Source organism: Megalobrama amblycephala, linkage group LG15 (genome assembly GCF_018812025.1).
Source record: "Megalobrama amblycephala isolate DHTTF-2021 linkage group LG15, ASM1881202v1, whole genome shotgun sequence".
NCBI classification, from domain to species: domain Eukaryota; kingdom Metazoa; phylum Chordata; class Actinopteri; order Cypriniformes; family Xenocyprididae; genus Megalobrama; species Megalobrama amblycephala.
The window spans coordinates 7200364-7223706 of NC_063058.1; the positions used below are offsets into that span (position 1 = coordinate 7200364).

General features: G+C 43.0%; 1 protein-coding gene across 1 annotated transcript; it reads left to right on the top strand.

The window, feature by feature from the left end:
• The first annotated feature begins 20368 nt into the window (after positions 1–20368).
• LOC125247119 (intelectin-like) lies at positions 20369–23142 on the top strand. The gene is made up of 7 exons (XM_048158322.1): positions 20369–20562; positions 20971–21117; positions 21200–21447; positions 21526–21684; positions 21802–21922; positions 22348–22451; positions 22670–23142. Exons 1-7 carry the CDS (start codon positions 20502–20504, stop codon positions 22820–22822), a joined length of 993 nt encoding a protein of 330 aa, XP_048014279.1. The 5' UTR covers positions 20369–20501; the 3' UTR covers positions 22823–23142.
• Positions 23143–23343: the final 201 nt, after the last annotated feature.

Below are 23343 nucleotides of genomic sequence, written 5' to 3' on the forward strand. Positions count from 1 at the left end.
AAGAAGTGGAAAAAATTAATTTAATTATTACATTTTCACATTTCACAGATGCTTTTGTATGAAGTGAATTCAAGTTAGACATTTCATCAGTTTATTAATTTCTTGTTCCTTGTAAACAGAACTTGCTTGTGCAGAAACTTCTCATCATGTGTTCAAATATTTAATATGTGCTCTTGTGATCAGGATGTAAACGATGATCTTCTGCAGTTGAATTACATTACTTTTTCATTTGTGCAGTTTTATGTACTTTTTGGTTGTGTTTACTTTTAATAAGAAATTACAGAGGTAATCCATTTTAATGGATTAAATTTAAAATGTATTAATCTAATAAAGATTTTTAATTTAAGAAATAATTTTTATTAACATTACTTTAATTTTCAGTAATGTTTACATTGAGCACACATCCTGTTCATACTGGTTTCAAACTACCCAACAATATTTTAATAATTTTTCCTTGTATGCCAGGAAAGGTGTTGTGATATAGAAACATAAATAATGATATTATTATTTTAAAATTGAAATGTTAGCATAACAGTTATTACATTGATCAGTAAATGGTATTCAACTCAAATCCTGTTGTACATGTTGTAGGAAATTCACACTAACAAAGTGTTTTGTATAGAGATTGTCAGTTAATTTGAATTGTAAGATCATAATATACTGACAAGCATTAATGTAATGGAGGATTTTTTGAGTTTAGCTTTTCAATCCAATCCCATACGGAGCATGCTGGGAAATCCAGTGTCCAGTTGTATTTACCTCTGTAATTTCAATAAGAAATTACAGAGGTAATCCATTTGAATGGATTAAATTTACATTTACATTTACATTTATTCATTTGGCAGACGCTTTTATCCAAAGCGACTTACAAGTGAGGAATACAACAAGCGAGTCGTCATGACGAGGCAAATAGACAAGAAGTGCTCATAATACAAGTTATAGGCAGTGCTCAGATTATCCTAAGATACAATAGAGAGGGATTAGAGGAAGTGAAAGGAAAGGAATAAGAATTTTTTTTTTTTTTTTTTTTTTTTTAAGATGAGGTTAAGTGCTCACGAAAGAGATGGGTTTTCAGCTGTCTTTTGAATATTGCCAGGGATTCCGCATTCCGGATGAAGGCAGGAAGATCATTCCACCAGCAAGGGACAGTGAATGAGAATGTTCTGGAAAGTGATTTCGTGCCTCTCTGTGATGGTACCACAAGCCGTCGCTCCTTTAATGAGCGCAGGTTTCTGGTAGGAGTGTAGACTCGTAAGAGTGAGTGGAAGTAGGAGGGTGCTGAGCCTGTGGTGGATCTGTAAGCAAGTGTCAACGCCTTGAATTTGATGCGAGCAGCAAGTGGTAGCCAGTGAAGAGAGATGAAGAGAGGCGTGACGTGGGCTCTTTTGGGCTCGTTGAAGACGAGACGTGCTGCTGCGTTCTGAATCATTTGTAGAGGCTTGATTGTGCATGATGGCAGTCCAGCCAGAAGAGCATTGCAGTAATCAAGCCTAGAAATGACCAGAGCCTGGACCAGAAGTTGTGTTGCATGTTCTGTTAGAAAGGGCCTGATTTTCCTGATGTTGTAAAGTGCAAATCTGCATGACCGAGCTGTCTTTGCAATGTGGTCTTTGAAGGTCAGTTAATCATCAAGGATTACTCCAAGATTTCTGGCCGAATTTGATGGGGTAATTGAGGATGTGCCTAGCTGGATGCTGAAATCGTGATTTAGAGTCGGATTGGCAGGGAAGACGAGAAGCTCAGTCTTAGCCAGGTTGAGCTGTAGATGATGTTCTTTCATCCATGCCGAGATGTCCGCCAGACAGCTTGAGATTCGTGCAGCTACTGTGGGATCATCTGGTTGGAATGAAAGGAAGAGTTGTGTGTCATCAGCATAGCAATGGTAGGAGAAACCATGTGCCTGAATGATGGGACCAAGTGATGTAGTGTAAATGGAGAAGAGGAGGGGTCCAAGAACTGAACCCTGAGGAACACCCGTGGTCAGTTGATGAGCTTTGGATACCTCCCCTCTCCAGGCAACCCTGAAAGACCTTCCTGTGAGATAGGATTCAAACCAGAGAAGTGGGGTACCTGTGATGCCCAGTGATGAGAGGGTGGACAGGAGGATCTGATGATTCACCGTGTCAAAGGCAGCAGATAGATCGAGCAGAATGAGAACTGATGATTTGGAATCAGCCTTTGCAATCCACAGGGATTCAGTGACCGACAGCAGTGCAGTCTCAGTCGAGTGGCCACTCTTGAAACCAGATTGATTGACATCCAATTGGTTGCTCTGTGAGAGGAAAGATGACACCTGGTTGAAAACAACTCGTTCAAGTGTTTTTCCTATGAATGGTAGGAGAGAAACAGGTCTGTAGCTGTCTACAAGAGACGTGTTTAATGTGGGTTTCTTAAGCAGTGGGGTTACCCAAGCCTGCTTGAATGTGTTAGGGACAGTGCCAGTGTGGAGAGATGTGTTGATGATGTGTGTCAGTGCTGGTAAAAGTGTGGGAGCGATGGCTTGTAGAAGGTGTGTGGGCATGGGATCTAGAGGGCAGGTAGTAGGATGATTGGAGAGGAGAAGTTTGGATACTTCTGTCTCAGTGAGGGGGGAGAATGAAGAGAGGAGGTGTGTGGCTGTGTGTGTGGTTGGTCTGAGTTCCTGTGTGTGTGGAGTGGAGAACTGACTGCTGATGGTAGATGTTTTGTCAGTGAAAAATGTAGCAAAATTATCAGCAGTAAGGGATGAGGTGGGTGGTGGTGGAGGGGGACAGAGGAGAGAGTTGAATGTTTTGAAAAGTGTACGTGTGTTTGAAGCGCTGTTGATTTTGTTGTGGAAATAGGAGGATTTAGCAGCATGAATTTCAGCAGAAAAGGATGAGAGCAGAGATTGATAGCTACCTAGGTCAAATTGGTCTTTTGATTTGTGCCACTTCCTCTCTGCAGCCCTGAGTTTGGTCCGATGTTCACGAAGAACATCAGATAACCAGGGATTAGAGGGAGTGGCACGTGCAGGCCTGGATGACAGAGGACAGATACTATCTAGAGAAGAAGTTAACGTGGAACATAAAGTGTCTGTTGCTGTATTCACATCCAGAGATGAGAACTGTGTGGGTGAGGGAAGGGAGGATGATACAGTAGAGGAAAGATCAGAAGAAGAAAGAGAGCGCAGGTTTCGTCTGAAGGTAACTGGTAGCGGGGTTGGTGGTGAACAAATGGGGAGTTGAAGATTAAAAGTAATGAAAAAATGATCAGAAAAGTGCAGAGGTTTTACCAGAATGTTGTCGGTGATGCAGTTGCGTGTGTAAATGAGATCAAGCTGGTTGCCAGATTTGTGTGTACTTGTGGTGATGAGCCGATTAAGATCGAATGAGGCTAGAAGAGAGTGGAAGTCAGAAGCATAAGGCTTCTCTAGATGATTGTTGAAATCGCCAAAAACTACAAGTGGGCTACCATCCTCTGGGAATGAGGACAGCAGCATGTCCAGTTCCTCTACAAAGGTACAGTACAGTTGGCCTGGGGGGCGATAAATTACTACGATATGAATTTTGACAGGAATTGAGATTGTAATAGCATGAAACTCAAATGAATTGTAGTTGCACAGAGAGGAATGAGTCGAGTATTTCCAATTGTCAGAAATGAGAAGACCTGTGCCCCCACCCCTCCCAGATTGGCGAGGGGTATGAGAGAAAGTGAAGTTGTTAGAGAGAGCAGCAGGGGTTGCTGAGTCCTCTGGACGAATCCAGGTCTCAGTCAAGCCCAAGAAATTAAGAGAAGAATTAGTAGCAAAGGCTGGAATGAAGTCAGCTTTGTTAACTGCTGACTGACAATTCCATAGACCCACAGAGACAGAGAGAGGAGTATTAGTGTTAGAAGAGGAGTAAATAGGGTGCAGGTTAGAAACATTGCGCTGCCTTTTACGTGGGTTAGTGGAGCGTTGCCGAGAGACAACAGGAATGAGTTGAAAGCACATACTGAGGAAGAAGGAAAAGTGTGAAAGGAGGGAAGAAACTTAAGTGCCTACCGGTGTCGTTGCTCGGTGGAGTCGCGCAGGTAGAGTCGCAGGTCTTTACCCGAGTCGGTCTTCACACGAGGAGGCTGAACGCTCCCGCTGACGCTTCCGCGACAGCGCGCACACACAATTAATATACTGCTTATTAACACGTGATTGAAACGAGCTAGGCCCGCCTTGCAAATCAGCACTGCAAAAGCCTAAACCCGTGAATGGCTGAAAACCGAAACTAACTAAAGCTTAAGTGCGGGCAATAACACCAATAAAGTCTGCAAACGCGGCGGCTGTTATTCTAAACAAGTACAATTAAAATACAGTTATAGTCGAGGTAGGAAATAGGACAAACACAGATACGAATTAAATCCTTCCTAGCAGCAAATAATAAACGAAGCAACTGACCCAGAACAGATATTAAGCAAAACACTTACGCGCTCTTGCGTAAGTGCGCGTAAGTGTTTTAAATTTAAAATGCGCGTAAGTGTTTTAAATTTAAATTTAAAATGTATTAATCTAATAAAGATTTTTTAATTTAAGAAATAATTGTTAATGTATCATTTTAGATTTAGATTTTATCTGATTAATAAAAAAAATAAAAAAAATAAGTAAATGAATAATAATAATAATCATAACAGCAAAAAAGGAGGACACTTTGTAGAATACAGTGAAGCATGGTTCTGGCAATAAATTAATTAATTAAAAAAAAAAAAAATAATAATAATCCCAAACCTATAAGCAGTGACAGAAAATTTTACAGAACCAATACACGTAAAGGCAATAAAAATAGTTGTTATTATTAAAACAACAATTATGATGCTTGAGACGGCTTTTTCAAAATCATTTATATCTGTCGTTGTTGAAACGGTCTTTAATTTTTGATAGTGTATATTGTGTACATCGTGCCAATGTCATGTTTACTGAAAGCTAATGTTCTTTCTTATTAAAAGTAAACACAACCAAAAAGTACATAAAACTGCACAAATGAAAAAGTAATGTTTACATTGAGCACACATCCTGTTCATACTGGGTTCAAACTACCCAACAATATTTTAATATTTTTTTTTTTGTATGCCAGGAAAAGTGTTGTGATATAGAAACATAAAAAATTATATTATTATTTTAAAATTGAAATGTTAGCATAACAGTTATTACATTGATCAGTAAATGGTATTCAACTCAAATCCTGTTGTACATATTGTAGGAAATTCACACTAACAAAGTTTTTTGTATAGAGATTGTCAGTTAATTTGAATTGTAAGATCATAATATACTGACAAGCATGAATGTAATGGAGGATTTTTTGAGTTTAGCTTTTCAATCCAATCCCATACAGAGCATGCTGGGAAATCCAGTGTCCAGTTTCAGCTGTCAATAAAAATGATTCATATTATCCCAACTCAAAAGCATGATACATTAACGTTCATTTACAATTAAGTGAGTTGAGTGCAATGAAGTCAAATGTTTCAAATAAATAAACTGAACAAGCAGCAAAAGTATTTGGAGTGTTTTAAGTGTCCTGTTTTGACAATAATTTTATAAAATTGTACTTGCCTGCAATGTTGTCTATTTTCAGTACTAGACTATTTCACTCAAAAGATAGAAATTGATAAAATAATAATAATAATAATAATAATAATAATAATAAAAACAAGTGCAGATCAGCGTTATTTATTTTAAGTAAAAGTGCAAATTATGAATTAAAATCATTATTTTATTAAATAAAATGATTGCATCTAGAAAGTTCAAAAACTCTAGATCTCAAATTCTGTAATTCTGAGAACAAAACATCCATGCCATACCTGCAAAAAAATGCAAACAAAACTAAATTAAATTTAAATTTACCAAACTGCAGAAGATCATTGTTTACATCCTGATCACAAGAGCACACATTAAATATTTGAACACATGATGAGAAGTTTCTGCACAAGCAAGTTCTGTTTACAAGGAACAAGAAATTAATAAACTGATGAAATGTCTAACTTGAATTCACTTCATACAAAAGCATCTGTGAAATGTGCAAATGCAATAATTAAATTAATCTTTTCCCACTTCTTTTATTTTAATATAAGAAGACATAACTGTCACTGAATCAATTTAATCAACCACAATATGAGTGAATGCATTCTGCACCAATACTTCATCAAGTCTTCCTCTGTTGAAAAAGGATTTATAAATAGATATGAATTTATAAGTAAATATGATTTGTATGCATGAAAAGTTATCAATGAAACACTTTACAGAGCATGGCAGATATTTTTCCCACCATAAAAACGTACTCGGTTACTAATGTAACCTCGGTTCCCTGAGATACGGAAGGAGTACTGCGTATGGGGAAAGGTCTCCTTTTTCCCCGTTACTGAAGCCTTTTTCAATAACGCAGTGTAACTGCATCGTCATTGGTTCACTCATAGACAAGTTGTTGAACCAATGACGGCGCGGCATAGCTGTGCGACCTATGGCCGAAATGGGCGGGGTTTAGGGCTATATAAGCGGGCGTTTCGCCATAGGATTTCAGGTCATTCGACTGAAGCGACGACACTGAAGCCGCAGCCTCGTGGCTCGTTCCATATCTCAGGGAACCGAGGTTACGTTAGTAACCAAGTACGTTCCCTTTCGATACTTCACTCGTACTGCGTATGGGGAACGAATTCAACCGCGCCGTGCCACGGCAGGGAACGACTGGACTTGTCTTAGGCACCGTGAGGGAACCAGAGGACAAGTGAGAAGGCCGGAGCCGTCGAACCCTCGTTACACTACAAAAAGGGAGTTAACTCCCAGAGTGGCATGAAGCGGAGCTCGATAGAGGCCGCTGGATCATACCGAGAGGACCCGAGCTTGTAAGGTCGGGACGTCCAAATGATAAAATCTGACAAAAGTGGACGGCGAGGACCAGCTGGCCGCCTCACAGATGTCTTTAATCGAAACTCCACTAGACCAGGCCCAAGAGGAAGCCATTCCTCTAGTAGAGTGAGCTCTAACTCCTATGGGGCAGTCGAGGCCCATAGAGGAGTAACAAAGAGCAATAGCGTCGACTATCCAACGCGAAAGACGTTGCTTTGAGACCGAAGACCCCTTGGTGCGGCCACCAAAGCAGATAAAGAGCTGATCAGATTGCCGAAAAGGCTGTGATCGATCAACGTAGGTCCTTAATTCCCTGACAGGGCAGAGTAGTTCCAACTCTTGCTCGTCCGACGAGGGAGGAAGCGCTGAGAGGGAAATAACCTGTGCTCTGAATGGAGTCGAGAGCACCTTAGGGACGTAGCCATGCCTAGGTTTCAAAACGACTTTGGAGTCGTTGGGCCCGAACTCAAGGCATGCAGGGCTCACGGAGAGGGCCTGCAAGTCACCAACTCGCTTAACCGATGCTAGTGCAAGTAGCAGAGCGGTTTTGAGTGTCAGGGGCCTGAGGTCAGCTGAACGCAGTGGCTCAAAGGGAGGCCCTTTAAGAGCTCTGAGGACTAAAGAGAGGTCCCAGGTGGGAACAGTGAGAGGACGAGGAGGATTTAATCGCCTAGAACCTCTCAAGAAACGCACCACGAGGTTGTTTCGTCCAACTGACTGGCCAGCGATAGGAGCGTGAAACACTGCAATGGCTGCTACGTAAACTTTGAGCGTTGAAGGGGTGCGACCCAGATTCAAACTCTCCTGGAGAAAAGACAGTATTGGAGATATGTCACACTCCACTGGGTCTATGTTGCGTGTAGAACACCAGTCAACAAAGACCGACCATTTCTGGGCGTAGAGGCGTCTCGTGGACGGAGCTCTTGCCTGAGAAATGGTATTCAGCACGTCCCCGGGGAGGTTAGCAGGCTCCCGTCGAGGGACCAGAGGTGCAGAGCCCAGAGTTCTGGCTGGGGATGCCAAATCGTCCTGTTCGCCTGAGAGAGGAGGTCCCGTCTCAGGGGGATCGGCCACAGAGCTTTTGTGGAAAGCCTGAACAGCTCTGAGGACCAAACTTGGCTCCTCCAGAGCGGGGCCACCAGGAGGACTCTGTGCTTGTCTTCCCTGATTCGTCTGATGACCTGTGGGATCAGAGCGATCGGGGGAAAAGCGTAAAGGAGGGTGCTGGGCCAGACATGGGCCAGCGCATCTTCCTCCTTTGAGAAATAAATTGGGCAGTGAGAGTTGCCTTCTGAAGTGAAGAGGTCTACCTCTGCCTTTCCGAAGAACTCCCAGATCATGAGAACCGTCTGGGGGTGGAGCATCCACTCGTCTGAGGGGACATTGCTCCGAGATAGCATGTCTGCTCCCAAGTTTGTTCTCCCGGGTATGTGAGTCGCCCTGAGCGACTGAAACCTCGGTGATGCCCATTCCAGAAGACGCTTCGCCAGAGCGCATAAGCGGCTGGACGAAAGACCGCCCTGGTGATTTATGTATGACACCACTGTCATGCTGTCCAACTGGACTAAGACGTGGCGCCCTGTCAGGTGTGCCTGGAACGCATGAAGGGCTCGAATCACTGCCAACATCTCGAGGCAGTTGATGTGCAGATGGCATTCCTCGTGAGACCACGAGCCGAAGGCCGGTCTGCCCTCGCAAAGAGTGCCCCAACCTGTGTTGGACGCATCCGTTGAGAGCACCGTCCTTCTGGACACCGCCTGTAGGGGTACCCCTTGGCTGAACCATACAGGGTTCATCCAGGGTTTCAGAGCTGCCAAACAGGCCTGATTGACCCTGAGACGCAGGCGGCCGTGCCGCCAGGCGTGAGGAGGGACCCGGAACTTCAACTAGTACTGCAGAGGCCGCATCCGAAGAAGGCCGAGCTGCAGAACCGGGGAGGCGGAAGCCATCAGCCCTAGCATCCTCTGGAAAAACTTCAGAGGGAAATAGGCTCTGTTCCTGACCGATGCCGCGAGCTGCTGAATGTCCAGAGCGCGCTCTGGAGATACTACAGCCGTCATACGGCTGTCGAAAACTGCACCCAGGAACGTTATACGCTGGCTGGGGAGCAGTGAGCTCTTGGCAAAGTTGACCCTGAGACCCAGGCACTCCAAGTGGCTGAGTAACACGGATCTGTGATGCTCCAGCTCGGCTCGTGACTGGGCTAGGATGAGCCAGTCGTTCCTCGGCCCGCGTGACAAGGGGCTGAATGGTATCGGGTGACGGGCCGCCAATCGGGGGCCCGTGCACCGGAGAGAGTGGAAGAGGAACTTCGCTCTTTCTTAGAGAAGGTAGAATATTCATAGTGTTCGCCATAAGAATAGGTTTTGTGGACGCAGACGGGCCAGTTAGTACAACACTGAACAATCGCCTGGAGGAACGAGGCGGAGGGGGGGTGGAACGAAAGAGCTTTTGGGGTGGTGGCGAGACTTTGCATCCTCTTCCTTCCTGACCAAGAAGGGCTTAGAAGGTGTTGGGTCCAGTAATCTTAGGCCGGGGTCCTGACGTTGTGGAAGAGGAGCGCTTACGATGGCGCTGTTCCTTGGGTGGTCTGCTGAGGGGCAGTTTTGTTCTGCTGAGCCGGCGCAGACTTGGGGCGGCTGGAAGCAGACGTGGAGCTAGGGAGTTTAGGCAGGAAGTGTCGAAGCCTGAGACGACTTTTGTGCTCATAAAACGCTCCGTGCCCTCTACTTGGCCCGAAGAGACCAGAAGGAGAGCCATCCAAAAAGACCGTCTTGTCCATCTCCTTATCTCGGCAGGTTGAGCCACAAATGGCGCTCAAGCATGACCAGGCTGCATGGACGCAGCACTGGGCCCAGTTAGTACAACACTGAACATATCTCCCACGCCTGGAGCTGAACGAGGCGGAGGGGGGGTGGAACGAAAGAGCTTTTGGGGTGGTCCGGCCGTGGCGAGACTTTGCCCCATCCTCTTCCTTCCTGACATATCAAGAAGGGCTAGGAACCACTCATCGAGCCTGCTCCGTGAGGTGGCGGAGTTGGTCCAAAACCTCTACTGCTTTCGAAAGGATGCGGAAGAGCGCATCCATACCCAGCTTGCATCTTCCAGCGAGGGAAGGCCGGGGCCCAACCTTCGGATTCAGAGGCCGCGAGAGACATGACGTCATCAAGCGGCTCGTCCTCAGAACCGCCAGAGATGAGGTCGCTCGCATCTGCCGAGGGACGCAGCTCAGGGCGGGAGAACAGGACGGGGGACTGCTCTCTCGGGGGAGAGGGTGAGGCACGCGGGGAAGCCGGCATGACGTCATCCAACTCCATGCGCTGGGCCGCTCTACCCCGCCGTCTCTTCCTAGCCGGCTCGCGGGAGGAAGAAGACGGGAGGGCGCGAGCGGCGAGATCGCCTTCACTGAAGAAGGCGATCCGCGAGCGCAGAGAGGCGAGACTCATGTTCTCACAGTGAGAACACGAGGTCCCGGTGAGCGCGGCCTCTGCATGGGGTCTGCCCAGGCAGCCGACGCACTCACCGTGACCGTCGTCGTCATGCAGAGGGGCTCTGCATGTGCCACACGAGTGGCGCGGCATTTGTAACAACGCCGCCACCGTGAAAACGGCGTTTGAGGGGCTCTTTTAGAGCGGCGAGGGCCGCTAGAGCAGTGAAAACCGCTGTTGGAAAGCTCTTTTAGAGCGGCAATAAACCGCGGGAAAATCGCTCTTTTAGGCGCGCCGGATGGCGGCAGGAGACGGGCTGGCAGGCGGCTGGAAGCGGGAAGCGGGCGGCTCGAGACGGCGCTCGAGGCGGCAGTCGACGAGGGCGCCGGCGCTTCTTCCTCAGCGAGCTCAGCAGTCCGCTGCGGGAGCCTCTTCGATGGCGGCGAGAGCTTCTTTCCAGGCGAGCTTCTTCCAGGCGGCGAAGGCTTCAGCCGGAGATCAGCGAGGAGCGATGTGAAGTCGTCGCTGAAGGAGAGAGAACTGAAATCCTATGGCGAAACGCCCGCTTATATAGCCCTAAACCCCGCCCATTTCGGCGGGAATATTCGCGCGCTCTGTCGCCATAGGTCGCGCAGCTATGCCGCGCCGTCATTGGTTCAACAACTTGTCTATGAGTGAACCAATGACGATGCAGTTACACTGCGTTATTGAAAAAGGCTTCAGTAACGGGGAAAAAGGAGACCTTTCCCCATACGCATTACGAGTGAAGTATCGAAAGGGAACTAATTATTAATCAACATACAGATGAGTGAGAGTGCTGTCTCGTTAAATTGAAATGAAAAAATAAACTCAAATAAAAGAAAATCTATAATATTTCCAGAAGAGAACAGCAGTAAAAGAAAGTGCATGTCTTTGTTTATCTGAAATAATCTCATACCTGATTACATTCCAATAACTGAATGTCAAGTCAAGTCACTTTTATTTGTATAGGGGTTTTTACACTACAGAATGTTTCAAAGCACCTTCACAGAGATGAACAGGAAAAATAGCAGAATCAATTATGGCAACTCAACTATGGAGACAGTTCAGATACTGCTGTAAAGCTAAAAGACAGTAGTGTCATTATTTAGCTCAAGTCAGTTCAGTGTTGGTTCAGTTAACCCTCTGGGGTCTGAGGATTTTCGGGGCCCTGGAGAAGTTTTGACATGCCCTGACATTTGTGCTTTTTTCAGTTGTTCATAAACATATTAATGGAAAAAGTGTCATTACACTGTATTCAGCACAAACTAGGCTACAATAATATGCGAGAAACATGTATGTACATGTTTGTATTTTTGAAGGAATAACGTTTATGCGTGGTTATTGAAAAAGCAAAAAACTTAAGTCACTGAAATAAGGACAAAAAATAATATTAAATCACTCAATCATCAAGACTTATGGGTATTGGAGGTTGTAGACTAGAGTTTTTGCTTCAGAATGATGTAAAAATTATGCTGCCTACTCATTAATGTAAAACAATAGAGAGATTTAAATTTTGTAAGACACTTTTTGTCAAGAAACACAGTATGCGTGAAGGCGTGAATCATCATGAATAATGGGTGATTCTCACCTGAGAAGACAAAAGAATCACATATTAATGACCTGAAATGACTTGCATAATAATGAGCACTTTCAGTCAAGTAGGCTGTGAAAAAACCCTCTGTGATCATATCTCAAGCTCATCATATGGTGTATATTAAACATACAGAAAAAAAAAAACAGCAATACTGAGAAATATTATTACAATTTAAAATAATGGTATTCTATTATATTCTTTAAAATATAATGTATTTCTGTGATGCAAAGTGTCTGAGCAATTATGTTACATCTGTGGCATTTCGAGTTTAGCTTAAAAGCATGCACATTTGGAGAAATATTGATGGATTCTCATATGTTTGTCAATTTTCTATACTGAGGAGTAATATTTATTCAATATTATATTGCCAGAGATCGCTAACTATGGCTATTCAAAACACTTTTCAAGACATTAAATACACGATTGAGACGATGTATGCATGTATTGACTGAATTTGCGTCTGGCTCCATGGGCGTGGCCGAATTAGCGGATAATGAGCTGAATTACGGACTTCTGACATGGCTCTCTTTTCAAACAGATTATATAAACAGAGAATATTTGTTTTTGATTTGACTTACACAATTTAAAACCTGACATTTCAATGTTTTTTCAGACATAAGTCTCATTTTTGTGTCATTAGTATTCACTAAGTTACAGTTAATTTTCTGAGAGCTATCAGATTGGACTTCGTTCAGAGGGAGATGACAGATCACGCTTCAGGTTAGTTTTCTTTATTTTACAAAAAGCACAACATTTTGTTTTTACTCTGAGTGTACACAAATAAAAGAAGATATTCAACAGATTAAAATGGTGTATAACTCTTAATTATATGTGCAACATTGACAGAGTATTTTGAGTCTCTTTCACACTGGTAAGAAAAAAACGTCGTGATATCGCTGGCGATACCTCAGACATCAGAGTGTTAATAACACTGTGAAGATCATCAAATTTTGAAGCAAGGTCAGTTCAGCTATAAGAAGTTCTACAAAAGGCAGCAATGCCATTATTCAGTATTAGTCAGGTCAGTGTTGGTTCAGTTTCAATAACAATGTCAGTGATGCAAGATGTGATTCAGTTGTAGAGCAGCTCTACAGTAGACAACTTTGACAGCTTAATTCAATTCAAGTGTTTGTTCTCATCTGATGGTGTCAGTGTGAGTAGCATTTTCCCTGTCTGACAGCCAAAATCACAGCGTTTGTTGGTGACTCGTTCTTACTGCGGAAACATGACAATTGTGATGCTAAGATCGAGACTCCAATACCTTGAAAAAGGTGGAGTCCCTTTTCGCTATTCACTGGTGTGCTCCCTCTGTACAGCAGAGGACCACTTCAGTTAATACACAGGATGATATGACGGTTATAGCTGGAGTTCTCCCACTGGGCCAGTCCCCACGGGCCTCCCACTCCTCACATACATTGCGGGTTGTGATGCTCCCCGATGAGTCTGCGGGTCCTTTCACGATGGACCCAGTGTCCCTTTTGTAGCTCCTGCGGAGGACCAGATGTTGATTGCTGCATCGGAGGGTGGCCTTGAGTCTTCTGGGGATTAAGACTAAGAGTGGTGCAGGTTGAGTCCAACCCAGAGTTGATGACCATACTTTCCCAGGCCACTGCGAGAGTTGGGCTTGAGTGGAACCATCCACCCTGTCTTGAATGCTCGTGACTGGACGATTTGTTTCTCGGTGTGAGGTGTGTTGCACAACATCCTCCTGTCCTTTTACTGCCTGAAGCTGCTTACTTGCTTCCTCCGCTCTCACTACTCTCGATGGTGGTTATGTGTAGATTCCTCAGGTAGAGTGTGCAATTGCAGTGCATTACTGCTTGCAAAGTGCCGCCACTGGCAATTTTGATCACGGCTTGTCTTGAAAAATATTGTAGGAGAAGTCACTGCAGGACTGTGTGCCAAAACTTCTGACACTGCCAGAATTTCGTTGGAGGTAAAATTTGATCGCAACAGTCATAAATCAGCTGGCTGTGAACATGTCAAACTAGCGATCAAAGACTACAGATTTTAGCCTAGGATTATAGGACTCTTTTAGGATTCTCAAATCTCAAATTCTCAAATCATGGCCAAAATCGCATAGTGTGCACCTCGTGCCTTTTACGGTGCTGATGGACAGGCTGCCTCCACCCTGCATGATATGGCCCTCCTGCAAGTCCATCAGGCTCACCATGCAGGCCTTTTGCCAGGCGATGTCCACCTTGGTGGTCCAATAATGTCATCTCTGGCTGAAACTGGTTGAGATAAAGGAAGCTGGCAAAGTTTGCTTTCTCGACGCCCCATCTCACAGGCAGCCTCTCAAAGGGTTAGTTCACCCAAAAATGAACTTTGTGTCATCAAATACTCACACTCATGTTGTCCCAAACCCATAAGACCTTCGTTTGTCTTTGAAACACAAATTAAGAATTTTTGTAATTTAATTTAATTTTTTTTTTTTTTTTTGATAAAATCCAAGGGTATCTGATCCACACATAGGCAGCAATGATATTGCACCTTCTTAGGTCCAGAAAGGTATTAAAAACATTGTTAAAACAGATGACGTGACGTAGATCTAAATGGGTCTTCCTTGTGCTGGAGGGATAACTGTAAAAATATTTATTTTTGTCAAGTAGCTGTGCGTTTAACCCCTTACCAGTCACCCCCAATTTTGGCCGGGTAGTGAAAAATGACATACCCAAAATAAAATGGTTGCTGCTAACAAGTCCTCCAGACTACACACAAAACCAAGGTATAATTTGAAAGCTGACACTTGACAGTTTACTATGAAAGACTCAGCAATTACTCTAGCAATTACTAATAGAGAGACAAAAAAGCTCAAACACAATGGATATTTTTTGTTCCATAATAATTGTTTATGAAAATGAAAAATGCAAAAGGCAGATACATAGGGGCCTGGAAACATAAGCAAACTAAAGCCATATGTCTAATCAATATATGTTTAAAATTTGAAGGTGATACAAGCAAAAATGAATTTTTTACAACCATTTATTTCAGTGCATGTCTAGGCACCTTTCCAAAAAGGCCACTTGGAGATGCCAAAGGGACACTTGGTAACCACCTTTTACTGTGAAGTATAAGAAGTCTATTTGATCATTTCCATACATTTTATCATTCCAATATGACAAAGCACAATTTATATACTATATCTGGTATATTTTTTCCTCTTAAAAGTTTAGAAAAATGCAATCCAAGGATCATTTACATACAGCAACATATAGCCATACCCACCCTGTTGTTGCCCTGATGGCAGATTTACATCAGTTTACAATTTTTATATTCAAATGCAAAGGATCATTTACACAAAGCAATTTACCATCATACCCACTCTATTGTTACCCTTATTGAACATTTACACCAGCAGCTAATGACCAAGACTGCAATCAAGACGCTAGATACAGCACTCTCCTCCGAATAATCCACATTTTCTTCATCACTGCTTCGCATAATTTCTTCCAATGCAGAAACAGGAGAAAACAACTTCTGTGCACGACGCTGATCCATGGCTGGCGAATGCTAGCAGTGCGAGTGCTAGTGGCCAGCAGGTGTGTCCCTTATATTTGCGTCACGCCAGCGGGCGTGCACTATTTTTCCTGAAACCAAATTGTTACGCACACTAAACAACAACGTATTACACGCGAGATTATGCAAATCAACACATTGGCGTAATCCTTATTGCATAGGCTAAAGTTACATGACAACACAATAGTTTGCCGTTGCTGTCTTTTTACTTTTTTTCCCACTTATGTTTGCCTGTGTGTAATCACACGTCACTGAAAGCTCCTGTCCACTTTTTTTATATACATGTATATGTGTCCAGTTTTCATCGGACATCTTCTGGGCTGTTCTCATTCATTTACAAACACTCTACTAAATACAGTGATAAGTTATATTTCATTGAATAAAGCACTAGATGTGGACAGTTCGTCAAATAAACATGACAGTGCACCCATGAATAGCGCTTACAGGATGTAAACAATAGAAGTTATATCGATTTTTATACCAGTTTGCATGCTTTTGGACAAATATTTACTATGGAAATCGTGTACTAGACTCTTCCCATGGAAAAAAAAAACGATGTCACCATTATACTGCCAAACATCACAATTCCACGACACAAAAAGGTAAGGACGCCCCCTCCCTTTTGTTGTCTTAGGAAATTGTTCACGGTCATACAGAATAACAAAAAACTACTATAAAGTCATCTTGTATAATGCTTGTACAGGTTGAATCAGCATTCTTGTATCTTTCACACAACTTGATAAATTTCACTCAACTTGATCATTTTACTTGATAAAATGTATTGTAAACAATCGATCAATGTAAACAATGTCACACATGAAGCCGTCGTCGATCCTTGAACGTAAAGGGTTAAACAATACCCTTACAGACAAATCTTCCTGGACTAGCTTCATCCAGAGCTCCATCCAGGGATAACAAATGCTTACTTCCTAATTCTCCCAGCTCTTTCAACCAGACAGCAAGATTTAAAATGCATTAGAAATGAAAATAAATAAAAAGAGGATGCATAAAAGTTTATACAAAATGCATTAAAAATGAAATAAAAACAAGAAAAAAAAAAATAAAAGAAATAGATACACATAAAATAAAGTACAATCAGAGGGATCACGTGACCCATCGACAGCGATGCCAGCATAGTTTTCGGCTCTGCTTGCATAGTCTTATTTTTTCAATAATCCTTTAACATACTTCAACATACTTCGACATTGTAACGTGTCGGTGTTGCAATAGAGATGAAACGTAAACGGATATCCACAACGAAGGGTATTTTAATGAAGAACTACAGAGCCGAAGCATACACACACAATATAGCATTACATTAAGAATGGACAGGGAGTGAAGGGAGTGAGTCCAATATAAAGGGAGTGCTAACGAGGAAGTCCAGGTGATGATGATGGGGAGAAGACGAGGGAAGTGAGTGCAGGTGTGGAGAACAGGAGGATTATGGGAATTTGAGTCCTGGAGACAAGGGATCTGTGACATTACTACCCCCCCCAATCCCCCCCCCCGGTAGGCGTGGCCTCATGCTGTAGGTGTAACAACAGGGAGGGGGGATGGGTGCCCTGGAGACTTCATGCCGGTGCAGGGAGAGGAGTGGACTGGAGTGGAGGTCTCCAGGGCGGGTCCATGAGCCATGGCGGGTTAGGAGCCTTGGGCTGCCATGGCGGGTTAGGAGCCTTGGGCAGCCATGGCGGGTCAGGTGCAGCGGGCGGCCATGGAGGGTCAGGTGACGTGGGTGGCCATGGAGGGTCCCTACCCACATGTGTGGCCCCCACATGTACCCCACCCCACAGGTACTTGCCCCCCCCAAAAAAAAATACTTGGGGAGGTTTAGGATGAGTAGGAAGAGTCCAAGATATCTGCAGAGCAGAGTGGCAGCATAGGCAGAAGTGGGCTTGTGAGCGGCGGAGCATGGAGCTGGCTTGGTGGTGGAGCATGGAGCTACTGGCTCGGCGGCTGAGACTGGAGATACTGGCCCGGCGGCTGAGACTGGAGATACTGGCCCGGCGGCTGAGACTGGAGATACTGGCTCGGAGAAGGAATATGGAGAAACTGGCTCAGCGGCTGAAAGTGGAGATGCTGGCTCGTAGGCAGCTACTGGAGCGGCTGACTTGTTGGCAGCTACTGGAGCAGAGGGCTCTGCGGAGGCGTCTGAAGCAGAGGGCTCGGCGGTGGCGGCTGGAGCAGAGGGTTCGGCGGCGGCGGCTGGAGCAGAGGGCTCGGCGGCGTTTAGAGGGGTCCAATCCATCCCCTCATAAACAATTAAAACCCCCATTGGCACTGGAGTGGGCTCAGCGGGGTCTGGAAAGGGCTCCGTGGAGACTGGAGCTGATCTTCTCTTCCTCCTCCGCCTTCTGGACCCAGCGGAGGTGTGTGGGCCCAGCGTGACACAGGAAGGCCATTCACTGGAGGGGTATGAGGAGGAAGACGGAGCTTGACAGATTGGCCAGGCTGCCCGTGTTTCTGGATGGACTGGACGAGAGGGACATTTAACATCCTGAACCTCTTGGACAAAGAATTTGGAGCCGTTTAAATACAAAATTAAATTTATAGAATCAGTTAAGGAAACATAGTCGTCAGGTTCACAAAAACGGATTGTGTCCTCATCCAGTCCATCCAAAAACAGGGCGATCAAATGAGCATCCGACCAATCTGTCAAATAAGCGAGCTCAACGAACTCCTCCACATACCTCTCCAGCGAACGACCAACCTGGAAAAGTCCAACGAGCCGTTCCGCCGCAGATGTTGACGTGAGTGGCTGTGAAGGAGCAGGAGCCTTGGGGATGAGGAAAATTCCCATATTACCCGTTGTGGATGTCCAGCGGTTTAGGTCCATTCTTCTGTAACATGTCAGTGTTGCAATAGAGATGAAACGTAAACGGATATCCACAACGAAGGGTATTTTAATGAAGAACTACAGAGCCGAAGCATACACACACAATATAGCATTACATTAAGAACGGACAGGGAGTGAAGGGAGTGAGTCCAATATAAAGGGAGTGCTAACGAGGAAGTCCAGGTGATGATGATCGGTGATGATGGGGAGAAGACGAGGGAAGTGAGTGCAGGTGTGGAGAACAGGAGGATTATGGGAATTGGAGTCCTGGAGACAAGGGATCTGTGACAGACATCTATCTCATCATGAATCCTTCCCCAAACAAAGAAGCAAGGAAAAGGGAAAATGAATAATCGCCCTTAAAGAAAAAATTCAAGGATTCTGCCATCTCCAAGGAAGAACTCGATGCAGCTATTGCTAATGGCATAAAGCTAGCCCTCCAAGAACAACAACGTGGTCTAGATGTGGCCGTAGCCTCCACTGTCAGGGAAGCTGTGGATTCCATTCTGGTCCAAGCACTATGTGACTTGCGAACGGAAATCCAAAAGACTAATGAAACTGTGAAGGAGATCAGCAGTGAACTTGAGAAGGTAGCCAAATCTACTAAATGGACTCAAGACCGTGTGGAATCTGTTCAGACGGCTGCACGAGAGGACAGGCGATCGGTTATCGAACTAAAGACACAGCTAGACCAGCTCACTACAAAGTTGACAGACCTGGAGGACAGGGAACGAAGAAATAATGTAAGGCTGGTTGGCTTACCAGAAGCAGTGGAGGGTTCGATGCAATCGGCTACCTGAAAGATAATCTTCCCAAGTGGATACCCTCATTGGTGGGCCGAGACATTGACATTGAACGGGCACATCGTGTGTATGATGGAGGAGAGGCTAACTCCAACAAGCCACGCACCCTCATCTTCAGATTACTGCATTGGCAAGACAGAACGGCTATCCTGAACGGGGCACGTCAAGTTTATCCAGTGAAGTAAGTTGCTAATGGCGCGCGCGCGCGCATCATCCGCTCACCTGCTCACGCCTCTCGCTCATTCTTCGGCGCCAACAGCCGGCACTATCCAGTTCTTCCCTGATTATAGTCCAGCGACAACAGCAAAGAGAAAGAGCTTCAGTTCTACCATGAAGAAGGCCAAGGGCATGGGCCTGGAGCCATTCCTCATTTATCCTGCACGGATAAAACTGCAGTATAAAGGCGAAAGGAAGATGTTCGACTCCCCCCAGGCCGCCGAAGATTTTATCAACTCTCTTCCGCAGAGGTCCACCTTTACACCTGCACACCGAGACGGTGGTGCTTCTGACGCAGCCTCAAACCCGACTGAAGAAAACAACCACGGGGATCCTTCTCACACCAGAGAAGGCAATTTAGTGGACATGGCGGAATAATCATGGCAGAAAAAGTAGACCATCCGGGTATCTTTGGAATACTCATTTCAACATACTATGCTTTGGGACACACTAATTCTATTTTCGAATTCTATTTAGGATGGATAGTATGAGAATTTGGACGCATCAAATCCCTTTCTCGTGATATTTGCCTGTAAAGTGCACAAGGAAGTCTTTGTTCTTGTTGTTCTTGTTAACAGTTAAAGTTCTGTAATGTCTGTTTACTTTGGTTTCTTAAAAACCATCAATTGATAAGAAAAGGATGTAAATAAGCATTATTTCCTTAAGCCACTTTAGACACCATGAACACAAAACCTGTTACTTTACTACTTTACTACTACTTTACTACTTTACATGGAAATGGTAAGTTAATATGCTTTCTTGTTCCGATAATAGAAAAAATGTCAGTTTAATCAGAATGTTTGCATTTTAGTAAACATTCTTCACACAAAACATTGAACCAAACACATCACCATTTCAGGTTTGCAAGTTTTCAGAGTGTTTTTAATCATGAAGAACTGTTCTCCTTTAGTATCCAGACTGTTAATATATTCTTATTTCTTAGGCACCACTTTTGACTATTCTTGTGTAAGACTGCCCTTGTTTTATAGACACACACATCTCTTACTTGTTACTATATTTCTCAATATGCCATATATGGTATGGTTTGATATCTGTACTATTATTGGATGTCCAGGAGATCCTGGAGGTTGCTTGATCTTGTGTGTATAAATATGATATCTCACGCTGCTGCTGCTGCCACACATCACAGGAGTTGAGGCACCTGTTTACCTTAAAAGACAATCTAACAGATCTGGTGGCTCATCCGGGATATTCCCAAGACACACTGGACAGAAAATCATCCTTTCTTACAAAAATGTTTTTTGGGATCCTTCTCAGTCTCACACTGAGTTTATGCTGCTGTGATGCTAAATGCAGTAAGTGTAATTATCTGATTTGATTGATACTAATTTATCTTAACTCTATTGTCCTCTCCATTTAGGTGTCACACTTGAAATGTAACTTCTTCTTTTTTTCAGGAAAACCAATGTAATATATTTTTGTTCAATAATATTTTTTGATTATTATTTAACATTTTGAGGGGATTTTATGATACTATGCAATATTTATACAATTTTATTAGCTATTTTTCTAATATATTTTTAAATTATTTTTCAATTAAAGCAGTATTCCATGTTAAAATAGAGACAAGGCATTTAAAATCAAAATTTTGGAAGGTAGATTAGTGCCATCTGGTGGGAGTAAAAAAATGAAAAACTTACCTAATGCCATGGTGTAACCAGTGTTTACTGTTTTTTTTTTTTTTTTTTTTTATCTTTCTACAGTGGGAGCTATGTTTGTAGAAACAGAAGCATCATGTATTAAAAGTACTGATACCAACAGCAACCAGGAGCTTGAAAAACTTCAGGACAGAATTAAATATGTTGCTCGAAGCTGCAAAGAAATTCTTGACAAATATCATGTTTATGAGGGTATGGTATTTTTTTAATTTATTTGTATTATCTTAAGCAACAACTCAATTAAGGTGACTCAGCAATGCTTCTGTTAATGCAGATGGCCTGTACTATCTGACCTCACCAAGTGGGGTCCTTTACCAGACGTTTTGTGATATGACCACTGCGGGCGGCGGCTGGACGCTGGTGGCCAGCGTTCATGAAAACAACATGTATGGAAAGTGTACTGTTGGTGATCGCTGGTCTAGTGATCAGGGCAGCAACGCAAACCGGCCTGATGGAGAAGGAACATGGGCAAACAGAGTCACATTTGGAACTGCAGATGCTGCTACAAGTGATGATTACAAGGTAATTTTTTATTACATTCACAATTAAAACATGTTAATCTACAAAATGAATGAACAGTCTGTTTCCTCTCTGTCATAGAATCCTGGATACTTTGGAATTGCGGCACAGGATGTGTCTGTGTGGCATGTTCCTAATAATATGGTGATGGAAAACTGGAGCACTGCCTCCATCCTGAGATACCACACTGAAAATCGCTTCTTAACTCAATACGGAGGAAATCTTTTCAATTTATTCAAGGTCAGACAAACTTTGACAGCAGCTTTAAGCTTTACATAAAATATAAGTTAAAGGTTACAATTCTGTAAAAAAAAAAAAAAAAAAAAAAAAAAAAAACTTTTTATGTTATTTTCCCAGAAATTCCCTGTGAGCTTTGGAATCGGAACTTGCAAAATTGATAATGGACCTGCTATTCCAATAGTGTATGATACTGGAAATGTGGATTCTACCAAAAAACTGTATGGACCTAATTCAAGAGGTACAACAATTCCTCTTGGGCCAATATTTTTCAAATATTTTAAAGAAAGTAGCTACATTGACTGACATAAAATCTGTGTATTATTCAGTGATGGTTAGGCCAGCACTATCTCACGACCAATTTGTACGTATTTTACAAGGTGGGTAATTCGTACAAATTCGTACAACGTCACTCGTACAAATTCATACAATTTGTCTAAACCCCAGTGACCGGTAGGTTTAGGGGAAGTTTAAGGTCATACGAATTCATACAAATTAGCCACCTCGTATAGTAAGTACAAATTGCTATGAGATCAGGTTGTGTAGGCCTATTATTTACAAAGCATCATCAATGTTGAGATGGAATCACTTTAATTAATGAATGCCATTCTGTGTGCATGGACCATGACAGACCATCATCAATTATATATTCTGTGCTTTTTTCAGCAATATTTGAGCCTGGATTCATCACATTCAGAGTTTTCAATAATGAAAAGGCAGCCATGGCACTTTGTTCGGGCACCAAACCAACCGGTTGTGACATTGAACATGTGAGCTAAACAAATATTATGGATTATTTACAACAGTGTTCATGAACAGCATTGGTGAAGTGCTGCTGATCACCACAGGCAATATTTCATGCTTTAGTGTATAAATGAAGAGGAAATTTATTTACAGTAATACAATTACAACAGAAGTAAATCAACTGCAATGATATATGAGGAAATATGTATGTTTTGTTGTTATTAATGTACTCATATTTTTGCAGTTCTGTATTGGTGGAGGTGGACACTTTCCTGAGGCGGTCCCTAGACAGTGCGGGGACTTTCCGAGTTTCGACTGGGATGGCTATGGTACTAATACAGGATGGAGTGCTTCCAAAGAGATAACTGAAGCAGCTGTACTTCTTTTTTATCGCTGACCTGCTTCCTTTCCTTCTGTCAGAGATATATGACATTGATTAATATCTGAATACACAATAATTTGCTCAAATATATTTCTTATATTTCTTATATATTTTCTCTTTTTCTATTATCTAAGAATGTGTATGGTGTTTGTAACTGATGAAAAAAAAAAAAAAAAAAACCTGTCAGATTAACCATTTATTGTGAGGCTTCTTTTAATGCATATAACCTACTTTTAACTTCTCAGTGTTCATGGGTTTTTTTTTTCAACTGTTCACAAATGGAAACAAATGTATAATGTTCAAATAAAACCAATGGGTTGTCAATGCTGTTCAAACAATGTATCCAAAATCTACTTTAGGTTTCATAGTTTATAAGTTTCACTGAAAATATTCCATGATCATATTCCATAACACATTTGGTTACATTCTGTTCTGCTAATAAAGTCTATTATTACTGATTCGTCTTCGAGTTCACATCTCTCATAAATATTTATAAAAAATAAAGTTACATACTGTAGAACATCTTTTAAATAAGT

Excerpts from the sequence above, each read along its gene's own strand:
- LOC125247119 (XM_048158322.1), top strand. The coding sequence starts at position 20,502 with ATGTTTTTTGGGATCCTTCTCAGTCTCACACTGAGTTTATGCTGCTGT. Across the intron at positions 21,448-21,525 it reads CTACAAGTGATGATTACAAG|AATCCTGGATACTTTGGAAT; the intron begins GTAATTTTTTAT and ends TCTCTGTCATAG. Across the intron at positions 21,923-22,347 it reads GTATGGACCTAATTCAAGAG|CAATATTTGAGCCTGGATTC; the intron begins GTACAACAATTC and ends TGCTTTTTTCAG.